This window comes from Mauremys mutica, chromosome 6 (genome assembly GCF_020497125.1).
Source record: "Mauremys mutica isolate MM-2020 ecotype Southern chromosome 6, ASM2049712v1, whole genome shotgun sequence".
NCBI classification, from domain to species: Eukaryota; Metazoa; Chordata; order Testudines; family Geoemydidae; genus Mauremys; species Mauremys mutica.
In genome coordinates this window covers 14,821,301-14,846,622 of record NC_059077.1, presented here as the reverse complement: position 1 = coordinate 14,846,622, position 25,322 = coordinate 14,821,301, and the positions used below count along the sequence as shown (strand labels likewise).

At 42.4% G+C, this 25,322-nt stretch overlaps 1 protein-coding gene across 2 annotated transcripts in view; it reads left to right on the top strand.

The window, feature by feature from the left end:
• Positions 1-25,322, top strand: part of DYM (dymeclin) — a 334,338-nt gene that overhangs the window by 21,358 nt on the left and 287,658 nt on the right. For both annotated transcript variants that reach the window (XM_045021710.1, XM_045021709.1), the window contains exon 3: positions 6,943-7,133. In XM_045021710.1, coding sequence (XP_044877645.1) covers positions 6,994-7,133 — 140 coding nt within the window. In that variant the 5' untranslated portion in view covers positions 6,943-6,993. The remainder of the gene's footprint in view (positions 1-6,942; positions 7,134-25,322) is intronic.

Below are 25,322 nucleotides of genomic sequence, written 5' to 3'. Positions count from 1 at the left end.
ACTTTTGAATTTCATTTCCTGTTTGGCCAGTGTTGCGAACTCATCAGCATAGGTGACCATGCAGTCCCCCCAGAATGTTTCTATGCTCCCTCTATCATCTCCATCCCTGTGGTTATCGCAGATTAGAAGGTGAAAAAAACCGTCCTCGCGGGGACATGTTTTCCGAGCTCATGCAGTCCTCCTGCACTGATAGGGCACAGCGTAATGCAGGGAGACATTCAGTGGCACAGGCAAGGAAAGAATTGCTGTGTTTGCTTAACGGCAAAAATGTCATGCCTCGCTGGAGATCCTGCCCGAGCTAGGTTGCTGTGTCACATGCGCTACGCGCTGTGTCAGCCTTGGGCAGGGGCATGACCGCTTTGTGAGCAGGAAGGCCATAGATATAGACATTGCATTAGGGAGCTTCTGTAGCTAGAGAAAACGTTCCTGTGCATTTGGCAAAGTCTGTGGCAAAAAAAGAGAGGCCCCGTAGGGTTGTGGTTATCACGTTCACCTAACCTATCCTTGGTTCGAAACCGGGCGGAAACAGGTCACTGTTCCTTTTTCCTACTCCCCTCCTGCATTTTTAGTCTTAGAACAGACCGTGCTGTGAAATTTTACTTTGAATTATATCAATTATGAGTTAAATAATAGGGGTAGATGCGACCGCACGGTGCTGCTGGCTGGGAGAGCAGCCTGAGGCAGAAGCCTCCAGTTCGCATGATATTCCAGGTAGGACTGAATCTCCATGAGACGAAACTTAAAGAGGAGAATGACCTTGAGTCACTCCCATTCGGTGCTCTAAGAGGAGGATAGCCATGTCTATGCAGGCACCCCTGGTCGACCTCACCGAGGTCTGCCAGCTGAGTGGGTCCGGTGGACGGGACCCCGGAAAAAAGGTGCAAAATGATTGTCTGCTGTTGCTTTCAAAGAAGGAAGGAGGGAGGGAGGGAGGGGGCCCTGATGACATGTACCCAAAACCACTGGCAACAAAGTTTTTGCCCCATCAGGCATTGGGAGCTTAACCCAGTATTCCAGTGGGCAGCAGAGACTGCAGGAACTGTGGGATAGCTACCCATAGTGCACTGCTCTGTAAGTCGATCCTAGCTGTGGTAGTGAGGACGCACTCCGCCAACTTAATGCGCTTAGTGTGGACATACGCTATAGACTGTATAAAATCGAATTCTAAAAAATCGACTTCTATAAATACAACCTAATTTCGTAGTGTAGACATACTCTATGTTTGGCAGCCACTTCAAATGTGGAAAAGTTAGTCTCTTATTAATAACAGTATTGCTCAGAGGCTCCAATCAGGGATGTGGTGGTGCTGTTCTAGGTGATGTACAAACACACAATACAGTCTCTGCCCTTACCCTTCTTCCATCACTTCAATTGTAAGAGATACAGTCAAAAATATACAATTTATATGCAATCTTTACATACATACCTGAACTTTTCCACCTAATGTATAATAATCAGCTGTTCCTGTTTGTCCCTATCATAAACAGATAGTTAAGGGTTAATGTCTCTTTTACCTGTAATGGGTTAAGAAGCTCAGTAAACCTGGCTGACACCTGACCAGAGGACCAATAAGGGGACAAGATATTTTCAAATCTTGGTGGAGGGAAGTCTTTGTTTTGTGCTCTTTGTTCTGGGGGTTGTTCGCTCTTGGGACAAAGAGGGACCAGATGTCAATCCAGGCTCTCCAAATCTCTCTGAATCAGTCTCTCATCTTTCAAACTTGTAAGTAGCACAGGCAAGGTGTGTTAGTCTTATGTTTGTTTTCTCAACCTGTAAATGTTCCTTTTTGCTGGAAGGATTTTTACCTCTGTTTGCTGTAACTTTGAACCTGAGGCTAGAGGGGGTTTCCTCTGGGCTATATGAATCTAAGTACCCTGTAAAGCATTTTCCATCCTGATTTTACAGAGATAATTTTTACCTTTTCTTCCTTAAATTAAAAGCTTTCTTTTTTAAGAACCGGATTGATTTTTCCTTGTTTTAAGATCCAAGGGGATTGGGTCTGAACTCACCAGGGATTGGTGAGGGGGGATGGTTAATTTCTCTTTGTTTTCAGATCCAAGGGGTTTGGATCTGTGTTCCCCAGGGAAGGTTTTGGGGGGACAGAAAGTGTGCCAGACACTGATTTCTGGCTGGTGGTAGCGTTACCAGATCTAAGCTAGTAATTAAGCTTAGAAGTGTTCATGCAGGTCCCCACATTTGTACTCTAAAGTTCAAAGTTGGGGAGGAAACCTTGACAGTCCCTCAGTCTTGCCCTCATTAGTTGACTGAAATCTTGTAGGTCTCTGAGTAGAAGTGCAAGCCTAGTGTAAGAGTGCTGATCCAGTATTGCATTAGATTGAATGTTAGTTTATAATCAGTATATGTTTAATATGCTAATACAATTTTGTCAAAACACATGGCTTGGAGGCTAGATCCAGCCTTCATGTTGGAATGATGGACTCAAATTCAGATTGGTATTGGTGTGACCACTATGGGTACACAGTGTCCATGTCTGATGTCCACAATTCAAGAAGGATCTTAATAGATTGGAGAGGGTTAAAAGAAGAGCCACGAGAATGACTGAAGGATTGGAAAACATGCCTTATAGTGATAGACCCAAGGAGCGCAATCTATTTAGCTTAACAAAGGGAAGATTAAGAGGTGATTTAATCACTTAAGAACCTACATGGGGAACAGAAATCTGATAGTAGGCCAACTCTTCAACGTATCAGCCAAAAGTATACAGACGCTCCCTGACTTACGCAAGCTTTCCGTTCTGGAACTCCTTGCGTAACTCAAATTTTGCGTAAGTTGGAAAAGTATACCCGACCATTACATGCAAAAAAAACCCCAAACCAACAATTCCTATATCTAGCTTACGGAACTTTTTACGTAAGTGCGGATTTGCGTAAGTCGGGTTTGCGTAACCCGGGGGGACATCTGTAACAAGATCCAATGGCTAGAAGCTAAAGCTAGACAAATTCACGCTGGAAATAAGGTGCAAATCTTTAACCGTTGGGACAACTTATCAAGGGGTTGTGGTGGATTCTCCATCACTGGCAATTTTAAAATCAAGACTAGATGGTTTTTGAAAAGATATGCTCTAGTTTTAAACAGGAATTAATTCAGGGAAGTCATGAGGTCTGTGTTATTCAAGAGGGCAAATTAGATGACCACAGTGGTCCCTTCTGCCTTTAGAATCTATTAATTTGTGATTGTTACAACGTTTTCATTAATACCCTTACCCCCTTGTAGACTTCAGAGTTGTGAATGTACATTTAGTTCATGCTTTTAAAGTTTGATGGATGCAGTGCTGTCTGCCTGAGTCTGCAGACAACCTGAAACAATCTCTCTGAGAAGGGAAACTGCTTTACATGAGCTAGATTTATTAGGGTATCAAAGGGACTACATCAACTTGGAAATCACAATTCCATGCGAACATTAGTACTTACAACAAGTAATCTCTAAAATTACACGAAGAAAAGTATTGTAGAGAAAATGTTTTTGTTTTTCTCCATTTATTTTCAGTTTCCTTGCTTTGTGCCTAGTCAGTTTCATTGGTTTGTTGATGGCCAGCTGGATCGCTCTAAGGCAGTGGTCCCCAAACTGTGGGGCGTGCCCCCCCAGGGGCATACATATGAGTACATATCCTACCCCTATGGGGGTGTGGAGGAATGTTCGGGCGGGCATGCGGCAGGGCCCGGGCAACCTCCATGGAGGGCAAGGAAGGACGCCCCTCAGCTCCGCTGTGCACCAAGCCCCAGCCGCAGCTCTGTACGGCCCACAGCTCAGCTCTACCATCATGCCCTCTCTGTCCCCCGGCCAGCTCCACCTCTATCCCCAGCTCTTCCCCCATCCCCAATTCCACCCCCACCTCTGCCTTGAACCTAAGCTCCTCTGCTGAGGAAGCCTTGGCTGTGCAGTAATGGAGTGAGGGTGCAGACAGATTCCATTACTGATAAGGGGAGGCACAACAGGAAAAGTTTGGGCACCACTGCTCTAAGACATTGCTGTTGTGGGAAAGCTTCCATGCATCCTCTGCCTCTGCCCTGCAAGAGGGTGTTTACCAGTAATAACAGCAAAGCTTAAGACGGAAGAGGAAGGTGGGGGAGAAAGAATAGGCCTGGGCATGTTTGGTGATGGCAGTGGTTGCGGGCCTGACCAAAAGACCCAGGTAAATTTAGTGAAGGAGCAGAAAAACCCTTTCCTTTTTTTAAAAAGAAGGCAATGAAGACATGCTATTTGAGAGATGCTCTACTAGAAAATTCAGCTGCTTGATTCCAGTACACTGACTGTTGAAGCAGGACACATACAAAACTGTGGAAAGATCTTGCATGTATTGCTCCAGTAGGTTTATAATTTATGGGAAGAAAAATTATTTACCTTTGCATTTATATGGATATCAAATATTCAAAGTTTCAATAAGTAATACCAAAAAAATGTTGTGGAAGGGATTTTAAACCTCATGCAAAAGGCTTAAGCCAATCTTTAACTATTAGAGATCAGGATGGGACCTGGTCTGCCTACTGCGGGGTTTTTACACGTTCCTCTGAGGCATTTGGTTCTGACCACTTTGGAGACAGTATACTGGACTAGCTGGGACCTTGGGTCTGGTCCAGTGTGACACTTCTTGTGTAGGATAAGTTAACTGGTTGGAGGCCAGCATTAAACAAACAAAACCAGAAGCTAAAAGCATAAAGCAACAGATTTGTGTTTGTATTTCTTTGTCCCGACACTGGTAATAATGATTGCTGTATTAATTTAAATGTCTTGTTAATTATATTGGTTTTGCTTTTATATTTTTTCTTGAAAAAATAATAAAATTAAACAATTGTAATTTTATGAAGAAACTGAAAATCCCTTTTTACTTCTGCGAGGAGTCATGCATCTATTTCATGTATTTTGGGAATCCTTATATAATATTCCATCAGTTATTTATGTGTGTGGTGGGCAGCATCTCTCTTTGAGTTTGTCCTGCTGTAGTATGTGCCATGTCAGTATCTTTGCAAATGAAAGAAATTGGTGTTTCTGTTTTTATCGTTTATTTTGTATCGATTTCAAAACTAGTATTACTCTAGCAGTGAAAGTCTCTTAGTAAGAGGTATTGCCATGGCGATAGTTTTGGGAAGTTCATGGGCAAGTGACACACAAACACAATAAAAATCCCATTACTGTTAAGTGAAATCATTCAAGATGCTGATCATCTCCTAATATCACTTATGCATATAAACCCTTACCCTGTTGCCACCCAACCAGCATGCAGGATTCTACATGAGGTGTTCCTTGAAAGTCTCTTCTCCAAGTATGTATAGCTCAGTTTGTGGAATTGTATGAAATTTCAGTGGAAAGGTGCTATGTCTATAGGAGTGGGGTATTTTGTTAAATGCTAATTCAGCTCTTAGAATGGTCTGGATTCCTGACTGAGGTTAGTTTCATTGGGTCTTCATATGTTTCCTTTTTAATCCAAATATCTTCTTCTAAGCGTCAGTTGCACTTGGCTAGTTTCTTACTTCTCTAGTAGATTAATTAGTTAATGTTTGTAAAAATGAGAAAGCATAATTGGCAGACTGGAAGAATGAAGTCCTCCCTTTATACACAGAACAGGTACAGCCCAGCCAATGACAATGTGATTATTTCCCCATATAACCTACAGTGTGCTGCTACCTAGTTCTGCAGGTATCACTTCTGAAAATGAGTTAATTCTTTACGAACATTTGGACTTAGACCTTTCCACTAACAACTGGATTAGGGCTAACCAACTCATTTCACATAGGTCAGCAAACAGCTATGAGACACTAATGACACTAGGGGGCTTGTCACCTGGTCTAGATTTAAATTATTCGCCTAGAAGTGATATCTGTGACCTTGATGTGGTTTTGAACATAGAGAAAGGGAAAATCATCAGTGATTCACAGAAATTTAGTTGCCTGATTCCCATTCTTGCCTATGGCAGTCACATACCCCAGGGTTCGTCTACATTGCATGCTGCTTTCGGCGGTGCATAGCGTGTGTATATATATCCCCTAGCACGGGTATAAATAGCAGTGTAGACTGTGAGGCATGGCTCAGGTAAGTAAAGACACCCCGAAAGAGTGTGGGTAGGTACTCGAGTACATATCCTACACAGCTCTCTACTTGCCCAAGCTATGCCTCCCCATCTACATTACTGTTTTTAGCAGTGTAGTGTCCCACTGCCTCTCTGCTGCTTTCCCTTTAGCTGGAGACTTTCCCCACAGCAGGGAAAGATTCTGGCAGTGGGGAAAGGCTCTGGCAGGGAAGAAGCAGTGGGGAAAGTTTTAACCTTTTCCCATTTGACTATACCTCCCTCCCCTCCCCCCCCTTGCCAGAGCCTTTCCTTGCCTCGGGGAAAGGCTTCTACTACAGGTTGCTGCTGAAGCCATTCTCTTTCACCTCTCCTGTGCTAGAGACTTTCACTGCCATGGGTAGCTACACAGTGCAGCGTGATCACAGACTGCTTTTCATTGCTGCGTGTAGAGACACATACATCCTACATCTCTTCCAAAAGTGTAGTGTAGATGTACCCTGAGTATCTGTGCACGACTTTGAAAATGCTAAATTTTTGAATAGTGGTCTAACTAATGTGCCTGCTTAAATTGTAAATTTCCTGCTACTTTCCCTTTTGCTTACAGCTGTTGTGTCAAGGTGTTCTCTCTCTGACCACAGCTAATGAAAAATTCAGTGGAAGAGGCCTGGCATGTATGCCAATCAGGTTTTTAAAATTTGGATATTAACTATATCTTACTGTCCTAAACTGCTGAAAGCAAACTATTGCAGCCTGCTCCTGTGCTCTTCAGTTTTATGTCTTTTCAACAACTGTTGTAGTTATGGAACTAGAGATTTATTGGTTTCTAGTTTGGTAAGTTCTGTATATCCCTTACACGTGCCAAAGATGTGTATTCCTGTTACTAGGATTTAAATATTTCCTCTTTTTCTTTTTTGTAGGCTTCTGTTGAAGGAATGAAGCTTTAAAAAAGGAACTTACAAAATAAGAAAATGGGAGCAAACAGTAGCAGCATTTGTGAGCTCCCAGAAAATGAGTACTTAAAAAGATTATCGGGAGCCGAGGCTGTCTCTGAGAATGACCCATTCTGGAATCAGCTGCTTTCTTTTAGCTTTACTGCCCCAACAAGCAGGTAAGAGGATGCTTGCTGAAGGACTGAACATTTATGACAAATACATTAGCAATGGTGCCAAATAACTCTGAATGCAAAATAGACTTATTTTTCCTCTCTTTTTGGGAGGCGGTAGGCATGTGGAAAGTCCACCTGAGCGTGGGCTGTTGGAATGCCATTCCACCATATTCTCTCATTCTTGTAGCTTCTTTTCCTCCTCATTGCAGCTGTAATTAGTCTTCATTCTCCTCACAGCCAAGAAAGGTCCGCAATAGGTCTATAACACTGTTTTTCTAAATAGGCCACTGGAAATGCTGAAGAACAGATGGTGCCTCCTTTGCAGGACTATAGCTTCCAGCTCAAGCAAATTAAAGCAATGATGAAGTTATGGGGTTCATCCTGCCAGTGCTGAGCCCCTTAAACGCTCATTGAATTTAATGAGAGCTGAGGGTATTCAGCCTCTCAGGTGATTAGGCTGTAAGTTTGTTACTGGATAGGGTCCCTTATGGCTTATGTTCTTGTGATATACCAGGATATAATCCAGGCTAATGAGTAGCTGTCTCATCCATGCCTTGTAGCCTGGGGGAGCCTTTTACAATGCTTTCCTGCTGTAGCCTCCAGCCTGGACAGCTCACAAATGGTCTCCAGCATGTAAGTCTCTCCCAGCTATGTCGGTGTGTGTGTGCCAGCCAGCCACAACTCGGCTCTTACCAGCCTTGATTATGTTGCAGGGTGATCCCATCACATCCCTGGTTCTAGATTTCCCCCCAGAAATGTATGTCCTGTACTTCCTAGCTCTCTCCTGGGCAGTACAAATAACTGTGTCTGTTATTCATTCAAGGGAATAATATGCACCCAACTTGTTACCCCAAATGGAGTTACCCAGACACTTTAACTTGAACATACTGGATAAGATAAAACTGTAAAAGACATTAACTATAAAGAGGGAGATTTTAAGTGACTACAAATAATGAGGCATAGAAGTCAGAAATAATTACAAGAAAAATAGAGATAGAATGCTCACTGGTGCCTAATTTAACAAATTACATTGGATTCAAAACAAAGTTTTCTCGCCATATGCTTTCAGCAGTCTTACTGGCCAAACTCTTTAGATAAGGACTCCTGCCCCAGAGTCCAACAGCTGCTTCCTTTGTCTTTTCAGGTGCAGTAAATGCAATGTCAGAAGGAATGGGGGCTGAGAGGGTCTCTTGGAGAGAGGTCAATAGTGGTGTCCCGCAGGTGTCTGTATCAGTATCAGTACTGTTTAACATATTCATAAATAATCTGGGAAAAGAGGTAAACAGTGAGGTTGCAAAATTTGCAGATGATACAGAACTACTCAAGATAGTTAAATCCAAAGCAGACTGAAGAGTTACAAAGGGATCTCACAAAACTGGGTGACTTGGTAACAAAACGGCAGATGAAATTCAGTATTGATAAATGAAAAGTAATCCACAATGGAAAACATAATCTCAACTGTATATATAAAATGGTGGGGTCTAAATTAGCTGTTACCAGTTAAAAAAGAGATCTTGGATTCATTGTGCATAGTTTTCTGAAAACATCCACTCAATGTGCAGTGGCAGTCAAAAAATCTAACAATGTTGGGAATCATTAAGAAAGGGATAGATGAGAAGGCAGAAAATTTCATATTGCCTCTATATAAATCCATGATATGCCCACATCTTAAATATTGCATGCAGATCTGCCCATCTTAAAAACGATACATTGGAATTCGAAAAGGTACAGAAAATGGCAAAAAAAAGTGATTTGGGTTATGGAACAGCTTCCATATGAGGAGAGCTTAATAATACTGGGATTTTTCAGCTTGGAAAAGAGACGATTGAGGGGTGATATAATAGAGGTCTATAAAATCATGACTGGTGTGGAGAAAGTAAATAAGGAAGTGTTATTTACTCCTCATAAAACAAGAACTAAATGAAATAGGTAGGTTTAAAACAAACAAAAGGAAGTATTTCTTCACCCAATGCACAGTCAAGCTGTGGAACTCTTTACCAGAGGATGTTGTGAAGGCCAAGACTATAACAGGATTCAAAAAAGAACTAACTAAATTAATAGATAGGTCCATCAATGGCTGTTAGCCAGGATGGGCTGGGATAGTGTCCCTAGCCTCTGTTTGCTAGGAGCTGGGAATGGGTGACTGAGGATGGATCACTTGATGATTACCTGTTCTGTTCATTCCCTCTGGGGCATCTGACATTGGCCACTGCTGAAGACAGGATAATGGGCTAGATGGACCATTAGTCTGACCCAATATGGCCATGCTTTATGTTCTTGCTTTTTCCTCGGTAATGATTAATCTGGGTAGGTTATTAGTGCACTGTCATAAATTTGGTTTTTCTTCTTGGCAGGTTTTAATAATGATGCACCCAAGATAGGATGCATGTGGTCTAGATTCTCCTTGAAGGTGTCTTACTTTATATCACTTTAAGGGTGAGAGGAGGGCCTGAAAGCTATGTCAGCCTCACAGAACAATGGTGCAGCCTGACTGTCTCTTCCCCCATTTCTGGGGTAATACAGTCTAGCTATCTAGCAGTGGGAATTTGTGCAGTATTTTTCAAACTTTTTTGGGGTAACTTTGTCCATCTGCCACTTAACCAAGGCTCTCACTATACTCATCTTCTGCATCACTGCATCTGCCCTCCTCCATCCCCTCCCACAGGCTCTCCATCCTTGTTATCATCATCCCACTAAAGTTCCCAAGAGTTCTATCTACACCCCTTCCACATTCCTCCCACCAGCTCAAATCCAGAAACCACATTCACAGCCTTCTCGGCCTCCACCTCCTTATTGCTGATGACATTTGCCACTACTCCACCCTTTCCACCTCCCACATCTTTCCCCATCACCATCTCTTCCCCTCTCATGTCACCTTTCCTAACCTCACGCTCATCTTCCCACTTCCTCTTCCCTTTCTCTTGCTGTCTCTGGAATGCCTGCTCCATCTCTAAAGAGATCTCCATTATCGATGACGTCTTCTTATCTTTCTCCCTCCAGTTCCTGACTCTCTGAGACCTGGACCTCTTTTGTTTTGTCTGACACTGCCTCTACAGCTTCCTTCTTATGAAGGCCTGTCCTTCTCTCAAATTGCCTGTACTTGATCAGACTTGCTGCTTCTAACCCCTTCCTCCTCTTGGTTCTCACTCTTTCTCCTTTTGAACAGCACTGCCTCTGACTCACCTCTCCATGTTGCTGTCATCTTCTGTCCACACAGCTCTGTCCACTGATCCTCTTATTTTTGGTTCCTGTCTCTCTATTCCTCGCATCACAATCTCACATGCATATTTTCGGTAACTTCCATGTTGATGATCCATCCAGTCCCGTATAGTTGCACATTTCCTTGTCCTAAGCTCTTCATTCGACCTTAGTCTTGGCTCAACTTTCCTGGTCCCCCAAAGGGCTGTTCACTTGGTTTCGTCTTGCCAAGCATTGCTCTGTCCCTGATTCTCTGTTGCTGAGTTTGAAAATAGCAGGCTGTCTCTTAATTAGTGGAAGCATTGTCTGCTCTGAAGAAGTCATGCATTCTTTAGTGATCTGAAGCAACTACATCCAAGCTATTTTATTGGCTATGCTGAGTGCACCAAACTGTCTGCAGTCTAAGACGACACATTTAGCTTTTACATGTTTTCACTGAAAACATGCTGTATCCATTCTGGACTAATTTTTTCTGTCATCTTGAAAATACTTTTATTAATAAAGAGCTATTTTTCAAGTGAATTGTAGAGAGAGTTTTGCTAATCTTAAAATCTTAAGTTTTAAACATGAATGACAGACTGAATAAAGATGGGAAGATATTATATTAGAAATGTTAGTAAAATATGGAAATTTTCTTTGAGGAAAGTCTGTCTCTTGGGGTCTATTTAGCAACCTTTACTTGAGTGAGTGTCACAGTGTCAGGCCCTGTAAGTGTTTTGGTTCTGTGTGAAAATCTGGAGTGATCAAGATCAGGAATGGAAACTGGTGTGAAGAATTCAGTGTACTGAACACCAGATGGTGCTCTTGCATGACAACTAGAATAGATATGTATTTTTAGAGACATAGTTCTGTCTTCTATGTGGCTTAATAATTAGGGGAAAACATGAATGTTTCTAGTTAAGCTGTGCCTAAGAAGTTCTGCTGTTTTAAAAATGGTATCAAACATTGCTTCCTGCATGCCACCTTGAACCAGTGGCTGAGCTGGATGATCTTACTCACATGAGCAAAATAAGAGTTCAGCCCTCATTGTAAAAATGCAAGGTCAACCTCGTTAAGAAATCAGGTGTTAACCATGCTTTATTACAGAGGGTATTAAATATAGCTATTCCTGTTCACCCCAGGGAATCAGTCGTTTTCAACAATGACTTGAAGGGGTCAGGTTTGTCACTTGTCAAACATGGCAGAATTTTTTTTAGTTTATTCTAGAATTATACCTCTTCATTTTAGTCTCTTGCAGAATTGGATGGTTTATCAGTAGATGCTAGTTTTCAGGCTTTAATGAAAAACATATCAATGCTAAGTTGAGGTAACTGATGGTGACTCTTCAGGGGGATAGTTTTTCATAAGTGGTGTCAGGTTAAATTGGGCAAGCTCTTACAAAGTTAAGGTGGATGCCATCTCCCATGAGGCCGTATATGTGATGTTAGCTTTGGCTTTTTTAGGTTTGGTCCTCTAGCTAGTAGTGTCAGGAATGGGGAAGCTTAAGGGGAGATCTCTTCTCTCTTCCTAACCTCTGAAACTTCCTGGGTGTTGGGGCCAACAAGCTCTTATCTGTTACCTGCTCCAGTGGCTTTCTCCACACACACACACCCCCAGCTATGTGTGCTTTTTGCCCCTTAGTCATAGGAGGAAGTACACCCCAGGTGATGCAACATGCCATCTGTGAGGAAAGTGGGTGATATCGGTGTTGGTTTAAGAAATATTATGTGTACCTTTGATTGTTATGATGGGGTTCTGCCATGTAGTGCCAAGGAGACAAGTGTGTAATAGCCAGAAGGAGGAGCTGAAAGGGAAACTGCTTGCTACCTGCAGCCCCTTTGGCATGAGTGATAAGCAGCAGGGGCAAATGTGTGACTCACTCTTGTGACATTTGGCAGCTATTGCTAGTGGGACCTCAGCAGAGTTTATGGGTGATGGAAGGTGGGCACTGCATGTGTATGTGGTTTTATAGGGGGAGCAAGTAGCGACCTCTGTTAGGTTGCCCAACGCGTTCCATTATAGAGCATTCTGCATCCTTATTTTTGAGGCACTCTAATACCTCTGTTTTTAGTCAGGCTGTGGGTATTCATCAGGTGGACTCTCCTCAGGCTACAGAAGTGCCTTTTCTTTATCCCATGAAATTCCCTTTGTTTCAGCCCCCTTGTCCATATACATCATGATAATCTTTAATTACATGATCACATGTGACTTTTTTTCCTAACGGACTCCTGGCTCGTTCAGTTCACAGGATGGACACACAAGGAGGCTGAATTAAGGTTGCATAATTTTGGCATTTCCTGACTTTCAGTTGCTTGACTTTCCAGCCTAAATAATGTTTTTGTATGCAGAAAAACAGTTAACAATCTGTAGGCCTTTATCTAGCTTTGCCTGGTTTTAGGCCAAGAGCCATGGGACATGACATGTGATGTGTGAGCCTTGCTCTCAAGTCAGGCAGAGCAGTGCATTGCTGAGGGGAATGTGACCTTATTTTTAGTGCTGTTGTTAGTTACAATGCTTTCATGATGGAAACCTAAAACAGAATTAATTAAAGCAGAACTTGCTGAAAATCATATGCTTAATATTTACCGTTCCACTTTGTTCTTTCCCTTGAGTTTTAGAAATGGCTGGTTGAAGAATAGTGTGCATGATTCTTTAATGGAAAGACATAAAATGAACAACGCTTATGTTGCCTTAATATGGTACGTTTTTAAAATTGGTACAATAAATTATATGTAGCTTTTCGTTCGACGTCTTTCTTATGAATAGTCCATTAAAGTCAGCATTCCCACAGTATGAATTTACTGAATGGGCTGATTCTTCTCAGTTTTGTGAATGATGGCAAGGGAAAAGCTTTGCTTAGTCAAGGGAAAAAGGACCAACACGGCTACAACAACACTGCATAAGGGAAAAAGCTGTCAGGAAAGCTTCCTCTCCTCCTTCCCCCCCTCCCCCCCCGGGTGGTTGTCTACTACAGTTGGGGTCTTATTTATGCCTTATGAAGACTCGTCCAGTGTTGTAACATGTGTAACTGCAGCTTGTATGGGTGGTATTCTGACTGATGCTTTGAGCCACAGTGATTTTTTTTTTTAAGTAGAAATTCTATTTCTGATGCTTTGACGTCATTAAATTGAAAGGAGAGTGGCTTCTTGAAAGAAGAATATTCTAACCTGTCAATCTTTTCACATGGTCAGGCAGCAACTTTTACTCAGTCTCTGTTACTGTGATGCTTTTGCTGAAGTCTGTGGGCCAGATTCTGGGTCAGTTACACTGGTATAAATCCAAAATAACTGAGTTGAAACGAACTTTAGTTACTGTAGATTAAATGCATTGGTGAGTGCTCTAACCACTTCTGGACTGGAATTATGCTGTAATAATTGAGAACAGAATCTGGCCCTCTACTAATATTAAACTAGAGACGAGACCAAGCTGAATATAAAAACCTACAAGGAATGATAACCATCAATTTTGGGCAATAAATTGCCTATCTTGGACCTCTCCTCAATCTTTGCTTTTTAAAAAGACTATTTCTTACTGGAAATTACTCATCAATGGAAGAAACTCCTTGTGCTATAAGAAGTGATTACAGAAATAGAAACACAAAATAAATTCCAAAAAAATAAAAACATAAATATAAGACCAGGTGCTAACAGATTAAAAAGCCAGTTCAACAAAGCAAAACAAAATTCTGGATTGTCCAAACAAAATACTGTGGATGAATAGTGATTAGCGTAATACAAGAGTCACTCAATCCGGATAATGGCTCATAATAAGAGTGAGAAATAATGGATATGTTTGGTTCACTGGCAGTTCTGAAAAATAATAATAATAAAATCATGTTTGGGCCTTTTAAGCTGGTTTTAATAAAAGTTAAGGAAATTTGGAAACAAAGGGTGAGATTCACAAGGGATATGGGCACATTTCACAAGGGGTAGTTGTCTCCTACCCACCATTAACTCAATAGCCCAGTGGTTAGGGCACTCGCCCAGGATGTGGGAGGAAGGACTGGAACTTGGCTGTCTTCCCTCCCAGATTAGTGCCCAAACTACCAGGCTGTAGTCATTCTCTCGCTCTCTGGCTTAATGAGTATTTAATTGTTTATACCAAGTGGAGCAGCTTCCACAGGAGAGAGTGAGGACTTGTCTACACTGGCACTTTACAGCGCTGCAACTTTCTTGCTATGGGGTGTGAAAAACCACCTCCCTGAGCCCTGCAACTTTCAGCGCAGTAACGTGCCAGTATAGACAGTGCACCAGTGCTAGGAGCTGCGCCCCTCATGGAGGTGGTTTTTTTTAGAGCGCTGGGAGAGCTCTCTCTCAGCGCTGTGCGGAAACTACACCAGCCACATTAAAGCGCTGCCGCGGCAGGACTTTAACATTGCCAGTGTAGACAAGCCCTGAGACTCACCCAGAATACATTCCTATAGCCTGTGGTTAGGGCACTCACCTGACAGGTGGGAGACAAGAGTTCAAGTCCCTGCCTCACATCAGGCAAAAGGGAGTTTAGAACTTGGGTCCCCCATGTCCTGGATGAGTGCTCTAACCACTCAGCCATTGGATAAAAGGGGGTCCTCCTCCTCGGTTTTGCGAATGGGACCTCAGGCTTTGTTAATCTAGCCAGAAACATCTGTAACCCTTCTGCCGGGCCGAAACGATAGCAGCAAGGGCCGGGTTCAATACATAGGGGTCCCTTCCCCACAACATAATGCAAAACCAGCTCGAGCCCCCACCCAGTGACCTGGGAAAATCTTACACTCACCCCTGGGCGCCTCGAGGAGGCAATACTTCCCCTCTCGCAAGCACAGACTCTTGGTGTAGCAGAAAAGGTTTAATTACATGAGATAAACAACAAGCATTAAACTGGGAAAATACCTCAACTAGAGTTCATAGGTCAAACCGTGAGCAAAGACCCACCCCAGCAAATTGGGCCATGTCCTTCTCTCGGGGCCCTTGAGTCCAGCAACCCCCAAATCACCCACAGTCCCAAAAGTCCCACAATCCAAAAGTCTCTGTCCCGGGTCAGTGCAGCCCCAGAGCTCAAGAGTCTCTCTGCAGAGGTCCCCCTCCCCAGCCTGGGTAGAAAGGGGCACCTTACGTGGGTTCGGGGCCAACTGCCCTGCCTCTGCGTGGGGTTCTGCTTCTACTAGTCGTCCCCGCAAACAGCTCAGCTCTGCTTGCTCTGTGGGCTGCTCCGCTCTGCCAGCTGCTCTGGTCCACCAGCTGTCCTGTGAGCCACTCCAGCCATCCTCACGAGCTGCTTGGCTCCACTCACCCAGTGGCTGCACAAACTGCTCCACTCCGCTCTGCCAGCTGCTCTGCTCCACAGTATTGCTTCAGGCTCCCCCACTCATAAGCACAGTACTCAGTGCTCTCAGCTCAGCAAGTCCAGCTCTTCAGTGATTTCAGCTCTTAGTGATTCCAGCTCATAGTAGGGGAGCCCCAGTGCCAGTGAGTTCAGCTCAGTAACCTGTATCTAGATTCTTAAGGGAATCAAAAATTAACTCTGACATTCCACAGTGGAGAGAGGCACAGGTGGAACTGGTGCTTCTGGCTCACACAAGAAGCCTGCACCACCCAGTACAGACATCTGTCCCCAGCCTCTCTCCTTTCAATGGGTTTTGGAACCCATGTGCCCCATCTAGCAAGCGCTATCCAGCTGACAATGAAACCCCCCATCACAAGACAATTTTGTAGTTCCCCATTTACCCAATCAGGGTGACAACATTTCATTCCTCCTGTCCCAATAACAACGAAATTGGGGCTCCCACAGCTGTGAAAATAACCATCCCATGCTGCTTTGCGGTATGCTAAGTGGGGTGGGAGTGCCCATGCAAATAACCGAAATACCAATGCAACACTTTAAACTTCTTTCCGCACTCCCCATAATTTACCACCAGATGTCAGGGTGGGGCTCATCCTGACTCTGCTTACACATCAAAATGTGTCATTTCAGAAATGAAAAAAATGAACCATGTCACAGTTCAGGGCTGCTGCCCCTATATTCTGCCTCTATAGTCCAGCAAGGGCACCTACTCTCAGGTTTTCGGCTCCTCTGGTTGTCACCTCTCTTGGGTGGTGACTTGTCTTACTTTCTTCTGTCCAGAGTATTTCTAGACTGCACAGCTTCCTGATTGTACTGTGAATTCACCAGGAAAATCAGATTCCTTAAGCGGGCCTGCTTTGCTTTCCTCCTCAGCAACAGTTAATAGTGCAATTGTCATAGTTATAAGTTACCACACAGTATTTCCTCTGCAAGTCTACTTTATTCTTAAGGTAAAAAAGCATTACAGAGAAAACATTAATAAAAGAATCTGCACACGTGCAGTTATTCAACATTCTACCCAAAGAGTTTCCTTTATGGTCACCAGTTCATCACAGTCTTATGGGGCCTCAGTAGGCCAATTCATCCATTACTTCCCTAAGGATTGAGGCCCTCAATGGATTAGAGGTCTTGTCCGTGGCTGGTTCAGGAAGAAGACTCTGAGCAAGTTTAAAATCAATTTGGCTATTTATCCAAAAATCCTTTCTTTGTTGGTTGGTCCGTGTAGAAAGCAGTTTGAAGTAGTTACTTACCTCTCTAGGGAGGAGGCTTCAAAGGGCTGATAATAGAGGAAATATATTAGCATCCACCTCCTACTAGAGAAGATACAGACAATGCACAATAATATATACATAATTGCATTTTGAATGCAATGAACCCCAAAGGTATTGACCATAATTCAGTAAGGTTTAACTTAACTCAGTAAACTTTATCTTAATTCCATAGGGTTTGATCAGGATATTGTCAGTCTGTCACAAACCATTTCAACATTTCTGATTTTTTTGACCAAACTTAATTGCCAAAACTGACACAAATTCATGAAATGTTTTGGTTGATACAAAATTTTGCATTTCAGCAGATCAGTTTCATCTAAAAAATGTTGTCCAACTCTACTCATCATCTACTCTGGGGTTCCACTGCACTCTCTCACTTATGAGTTGAGAAAGGTTGACCTTGCCTTGCTATAATGTTTCTGAAATGCCTTTTGCTTTGTATGTGAATATATTAAATTAAAGCCCCCCCCCCTTCAAAAAACCCAAAATGTATGCAATGGTAAATTGTGCAGTGAATTAGAGTGGGTTTTTGCTTGTTCAATGCACCGCTAAATTAGCTTCCCAAGCACGTACAAATCAACCTACATTTGCTTTGAATGTTGCTTAAAGTGCTACTGTTTTTTTTTAAAAAGAAAGTACTGTGCAAATAAATTACCCCTCTCCCCACCTGGAAAGCATTCACAACTTGATAAAATCAAAACCACTGGAAGGTCCAAAGGCACAATCGAAAGGTAATATCTTTTATTGGAGCACCTTCAGTTGGTGAGAGACAGCTTTCTCTCACAGAAGTTCTCTCACAGTAAAAGATACTATCTCACCCACCTTGTCTCTCCTTAGCAATACTTTGAAAGAACAGTGGTCATTGTTCATGCTGCTGTTTGCTCATTACTAGTGATAGGCAATTCTCCTTGAGCAAGGCTGGCTGAGAACAGTGCATGAATATTGGCATAGCATGTACTTTGGAATCACAAGTCTCAGTGCTCTTCCCTTTCTCCCCCCAAAAGCCCTCTTGACATGTTGGTGCTTGCTCTAAGTAGCGTCAATCTATGGAGATTGTCTGGCTCAGTAAAAATTCAGGCACATAATTAACTGACCTGTTTTGCTAGAAGTAAAATATACAATTTGTTAATTATTAATGTATGTATTGTTTGCCTCGTCCTCCTCTTCAGTACAGTGTTAACACCTATTATATCCATACAGTGGACTTCCCTCTATTTATATCTGCCAATGTAATGTTAATCAGAATTAATTGAGAACTTCTTCACCTTGCGTTTATGACTTTGATACCCTGACTTTGAGGTAGTTGTTTTAGGTCTTGGCTACACTTGAGAGTTACAGCGCAATAAAGCAGCCTCGGGTGCCCTAGTTCACTCCTCGTCCACACTGGCAAGGCATGTAGAGCGCTCTGACTCCACACCTACAGCGCTGCTGGTACTCCACCTCGGCGAGTGGAATAATGTTTGCTGAGCCCCTGCTGGAGCGCCGCAGCGCCAGTGTGAATGAGGTGTTGCATTACGGCACTGTGATCAGCCTCCGGAAACATCCCATAATCCCATTAAGTGCCCATTATTGTGAAATTGGCTGCAGGAATGCGGAAATGCCCTTTCAAAGCTCCGTTTGGCAGGCTGCTTATCAGCTCAGAGAAAAGCAAACATTTACTGTTTGCTTAAAGTGAATGAGAGAGAGAGGCGGAGGGGCGAGGGGCGTCTGAACTTACAAGACAGCATGCTGACACACTCTCAGCACCCCAAAACCCCACTCTATCTGCCCCCACATACACACAACACACTCCCTGTCACACTCCACCCCACGCCCCCATTTGAAAAGCACGTTGCAGTCACTTGCTTGCTGCGACAGCTGCCCATAATGGACCGCCCCAATGCCGCTGCAAGTGCCGCAAATGTGGCCATGCCAGTGCGCTCGAAGCTGTCAGTGTGGACAGACTGCAGCGCTTTCCCTACTGCGCTCTACGAAGGCGGGTTTAACTCACAGCGCTCTACATCTGCAAGTGTAGCCATGCCCTAAGTAACTCCTGCTTCTACTGGGGGATTTATAAGATTTTCACCTATAGATCTTCTTTCCTTGAATCTGATCCTTAGCTCTTGAACATGTAGTAACTGCAAACACTCTGTCTGAAGGCTCCATTCACCAGGGATTCCTCTGACGTAGAAATGTTGGAAGTGCAACTGAAGCTACTGTTTCTAGTCTGGTAGTTCATTAAGTAGAGCAGTGATTCAAATATTGTTTAAAGTAAGTCTATTGATTTTTTTTCCATAAAATGTTTAATAATAAGGATGTAACTTGGTAAAACAAGAATGAAAAAGTGTCTCTAGGACAATATTCTTCAATAAAGATGTAAATAAATTTTTCAAAAATTAACCTAGAAAAATATTCATATCCAGATTAATAGCATAACTGATTTCAGTTAAATTTAAATATTGTTTGAGAATAGTCTGTGGAGAGCAATCCAACAGTGACAGTGGATGCAGTGTTGTTGTAGCTATGTTGGTCCCAGAATATTAGCAAGACAAGGTGGGTGAGGTAATATCTTTTATCGGACCAACTTCTGTTGGTGAGAGAGAGAGAAACTTTCGAGCTTGCACAGAGCTTATCTTCAGCTCTGGGAAACTTACTCAGACCTTGTCTATACTACAGGTTACTTTGGTATAATTTACGTTGCCCACGAAAGCTTATGCTCAAATAAATTTGTTAGTCTCTAAGGTGCCACAAGTACTCCTGTTTTTTTTGCTGATACAGACTAACACGGTTGCTCTTCTGAAACCTGTTGTAACTTATTGTAATTTATGTGATTTAAACTACATGCCCCTGAGCAACATAAGTTATACCTACCTAAGCGCTGGTGTAGACAGCGTCTCCTGCTGACATAGCTACCACCTCTCTTGACGGCAGGAGTTAAGCTGACAGAAGAGCTCTTTCCTGTTGGCTTAAAGCGTCTCCACCACAAGCGCTACCGGGGTGCTGTAAGTGCTGTAGTGTAGATGTAGCCTCAGGCTATCTCTGCACTGCACTTTTGTCATTAAAACTTTTGTCGGTCAGGGGTGCGAAAAAAAACACACACATCCCGACTGACAAAAATTTTAATGACAAAAAGTGCCTCATTGGGGGTGGTTTTATTTTGCCAACAGGAGATCTATCTCCTGCCAGCAAAGAGTGGCTACACTGTGTACCATACAGCAGCATGGCCGTGCCACTGTAAAGTAGGCAGTATACACATATAGCCTCAGAAAGTTACACCTAAATGCGAGTTGGAACAGATTGTTTAGCATAAGTGGTTAACACATATTTCAAGGCACCATTCAAGTTGAAGTGGTCCATTTACACCCCTCCAGTCATAAGGAAGAAAGGAGTGTGGGGGAGTAGCTGGCAGGAGGGTTGTTAGTGATTGATTGTTTGTAATAAACCATAAATTGAGTGTTTCTATTCAGTCCATGATTTTTAGTGTCTAGTAAAGTTATGAATTTAAGATAATCTTTTGAAAGTGGTATTGTGCAGGTTTCCTTTGAGGATGAGGACCAATAGGTCAGATATAGAGTGGTCGCTTTGTGAAAAGTGATGGTGGAGTCTAGCTTAGGATCCTTTCATTCTGTGACAAACGTAGAGGGACTCTCAAAAGTTTACCTGATAAAGTTGAGGGCTCTTTGATTGTTCTTCTGTGTGTGTATAAGACACATCTTCCTGGGATGAATTATTGCTTCAAACACACTTGATAGGTAGGTAGAGTGTATATTGCAACTTCTTTTGTGATTCTGGTTCATAGGTTACTTCTCGAATTTGTTCTCATGTATGGGTGAGTAATCTTCTGAATTACATGACTTCAAGCATATATTGAATACGTCAAATCATAAATACTTTTTGAAAAAAGTCCTACCTGACAATAAGGCTGCCATTAGTTTATGGGGAGAATTTTTTGGCAGGGTAGGGGGATTGGAATTCTTGAACTGCAGTCTGGATCAGTCCACTAAATGAACTTTACTCCTTGAAAAATATTCTCTTGTTGTTCATCAGTACTGGAAAACAGTTTGAAGTCTAACACTGCTACTCTGTGGATTAATGAAAGGATCCATGCTTAAGATAAGTTTCCATCTTTATATTCATTCATTAACTAAACAGCATCTCCGCGGGGACTGTGGTGCAAAGCAAATTCAATAGCTAGTGCTAGTGTTGTTGCTCTCATGCCACCTCATGAATCTTGGCTGATGACATGCGGAGACATTTTCTGCATAAGTGGTTAATATAGTCTATCTTCTGTCTTCATAACAGAAAAATTATTCAGGCAACTTTTTCCGCTTCCTGCACATATTTTTTCCCCTCTGCTTGAGTTTAGCTGACTGTTACAGTTTACATGGCAGTTTACTTTGCATTTCCTGTTAAGCTTTGCCTCAGCTTCCTAAAATGGGCTGATTTTTTTAGGTGTACACTGCACCCTCTTCATAAGGCATCCTTGAGGGCCTAATAATAACGTTGAGTCGTAAAGGAATAGGGTTACACTATTTGGGCATGGTAGCAATGCTGTACTTGTGGTGGAGGCACTTCCATTATAACCTCCCCCCGGGTGCTTGTAACTCTTGTGCTGAGATTTTGCAGGCATGTTTTCACTTAAAGTGTAAAATTTTAAAATGGCAAAATACAATTCTATGTTTTTCTTCTTGTTGTCTGAACTTGAGGAAATAGGATGTGCCTGGTTTTCAAGCTTTTAACTCTGTATTTTATTCTCAGTGGAAAATGACTGAAGAGTTAGAGAAGTCTATGCTGTCTAACCATTTTGACCAAAGAAGGAAGTTTGTCTGGTTCTACAGAATGGTGGTAGTTTGAGTTTTTTCAGTTTGCTTTTCAAAATAACTGGGGAACAAAAACTAGTTAAAAGTGTTACGGTTGCAAAGACAAACATTCAGAAATTAGGAAATACAAGAGGTACGGTTATGAGATTATTGTCCCTTCATATTGAAAGTTTCAATCCTGGAGCAATTAAAAAAGCTAAATTAACCAGGTAATCTGAGTTACAAGAGCCTTTGGTATCTTTTTAAGCACCCCCATTTAAAAAAACAAACAAAAAACCCCACTTCTCCCCTCCCTTTTTGTTGGATTCAGATTATACTGCATTCAAGGAGACCCTCCCAAGTGTAGTTGGAGTGCAATAAACATTCTCCCGGTCTGTCAGTGTCAGGAAGGAATACATCCTGATGACAAGCAGCCAGCTGGACAGATTTTTAGATAGAAGATTGAAAGTCCCTGTTTCATTCAGACCCAGTAAATTGTAATGTCTGTAGGCGTTGATTCTGTTTTCCATTTTTATACCATTTGTCTTCAATTACAGCTGTGTTTCTAGAGCTGAAATAAGAGACCACCTCAGAGATGAAATTTTAACATTTCAAAAAATATGTATTGGCAAGTAAGTTTAGTCTTTCTGAAATTCAACTACAGAAGCTACTATAAAGCAGGCAGCAGTGCAAATGTGCGTTTCTCTGCGTCAAACAAGCATAAACGAAAATTGAGGAGGCAGAGTATGAGACATTGTGCAAGATGACTGCTTTCTCTCTCATGCATGCAGTCAATTCACTGTGCTGCAAAATAGTCCAATTCACAGGATAATCTGCTGATTTATTTTTTTTTAATTAAATTTGATGGCTCATCTCACTGGTGAAGTTACTCCGTCGTGGAGCATAAACACTGGCTTTACTACTGAAAACCTTTTTAATAACTCCTTTGACTCATGATCCTACCAATACCCTATTCATTGGCTCTCATACAAAATTTATATTTGCAGCCACGTCGGAGGGGCTGCCCGTGCTGGGCGCTGGCTCCTGCAAGCGGCAACCTGACATGCTGCTGCTTTCACTGCTGTGGTTCTTGGCCTGGTCGCAGACCATGGCCCTGCTGGTTTCACTCATTGTTGCTAGAGCCCTGCAGCTCCTTGGATAGCTGAATCCATGGATATAAATTTTGTATCCGTGCAGGGATCTAGCAGCCTGGTCTAAGCATCTTTAATCACTTTGATTTTGTTTGTCAGATTGCTTATTGGAAAACACTCGCTAATATTTAGTAAAGATTGGGAGTGACTTAGCAAATTGATTATGATAAGACAACGCTTATGAAAGCTTTATACTAGGGGTACTAGGACAGAGACTCTGATTTGCGGTAAACTTGGACACCATCCTTGACTTCACTGTGCCTTAGTTTCCCCATCTGTAAATTGGTGACAGTGATATTCACTCACCTTTGAAGTGCCTTGAGATGTAGATGAAGAGTGCTGGAAGTACTTATTATATGTTATGCAGCATTTCTCATCTTCAGATATTAAACTGGCTTGAGTGTATTTGTATTCTGAGAACTGCTAGAAAAATGCTGCTTAAAACAGTTGTGTCATTTCTACAGTTCGGACTCTGAATTAACTGCCTCTGCACAGAGACTGTAGATGCCTTCTTTAACATCCTGGGGTTTGGACCACTAAAACATTTCCAAATGAGTGCCCACAGATTAAGGAAAACCCCTGTTTGGAAGCTGAGCTTCCTTTTTTTATTCAGTCTGAGCCACACTGGTAGCTGAGCCCCTAAGAAGGCAGAAACACCTGTGGGCAGCAGAAATGCATTTGATGTGACTGTAGCCTTGAGTGTCGTGCAATTTGAGACCGTAATATTGTCAGGAAGAGTGTGTGCAGCTAGTCTGTGTGTGCAGGTGGAGGAGACATGGAAGTGAGAGTAAATAATCCATTTGGAACATGGAAGGGCTCTTCAGGATGTAAGAGGCTTCACTAGGAATCGCTGAAGTGATTTTTTAAGTTGATGTATATAGATGGGTTTGGCTTATCCTTAGCTGTACGTGAATGTTTACTAGCTAGGAGTGTGTGACCCAGACATAATGCGGTGCCAGTGGGCAGAGGACACAGTGTGTGCATATGGTTTTATAGGGATCTCTTGGGTCAGATATATGCATAATAATTCACAGAAGGGTGGCAGTGTGATCTCTGAGAGCCAGTAGCCCACTGGTCATCATAGTCATTGCAAAATGTAGGGATGGATGATAATTAAGGCGTGATGTATCTATATAGGAAATTATGTTCTTAAGGTTTTGAAGTTAAGGCAGGTCACCAGAAAGTGACATATCTCAGTTGGGGATCTGACCCATGGCAGGCACAGACAAGGCTTCCTCACATTAAAAGCAGGTGGTAGCAAGGTGCCTCACAACCCTGGGTACCCCCGGGAAGTGTCACAGAGTGGATTTCTGCTTGTGATCGTCCTGTAAATGAAAATCTATACATCTAGGAACAAAGAATGTAGACTATGCTTATAAGATGGAGGACTCTATTCTGGGAAGTAGTGACTCTGAAAAAGATTTGGGGGCGGTGGTGTATAATCCTCTGAACATGAGCTCTGAGTGACACTGTGGCCAATAGAACCAATGCAGTCCTGGGATTCATATAGAGAGGAATCTCGAGTAGGAATTGAGAGGTTATTTTACCTCTGTGCTTGGAACTAATGCGTCCCCTGCTGGAATACTGTGTCCAGTTCTGGTATCACACTCCAAGAAGGATGTTGATACATCGGAGGCAGTTCAGAGAAGAGCCAGGAGAATGATTAAAGGATTACACAACATACTTTATAGTGATAGACTCAAAGAACTCAATCTATTTAGCTTAACAAAGAGAAGGTTAAACGGTGACTCAATTACAGTCCATAAGTACCTACATGGGGAAGAAATGTGTAATAATAGGCTCTTCAGTCTAGCAGAGAAATGTATAACATGATCCAATGGCTGGAAATTGAAGCTAGGCATAAATTTTTAATGGTGAGAGTAATTAACCATGGGGAAAATTTACCAAGGGTCGTAGTGGAGTCTCCATCACTGACCATTTAAAATCAAGATTGGATGTCTTTCTGAAAGATATTCTCTAGGAATTGTTTTGGAGATGTTCTGTGATCTGTGCTATACAGAAGGTCAGACTAGATGATCACAATGGTCCTTCTGGCCTTACAATCTATGGATCTTTCCTGCCCACTGGCCTCTCATTTTTCTCTCCTACTCCCACAAATATACTTCCATATTAAATGCTATGGCATAGTGAAGTGAAGTTTGGGGAAGTTTTTGGGGATATAGATTTCTCCAGGCTTCATTTTTGTCATTGCTGTGGAACTGAGCGCTCACCACAGAAGCATTTGGGCCCAAGGTTTCTGCAAATATGGCTCTTATTTTGTCAAGTTGTAGATGAAAGGGAGTACTCTTTCAGTCAACATATAGTTAGACTGTGGAACTCATTACCACAAGATGTCACTGAGACCAAGATTTCAGTAAGATTGGATGTTTATATGGATAACCAGAATATATCCAGAGTTGCTATAGTTAATGGGTGGAATAAGAGTATTTGTAAGGGATATTTCAGGGTTTAAGACAAAATCTAACCCTTAGGGAT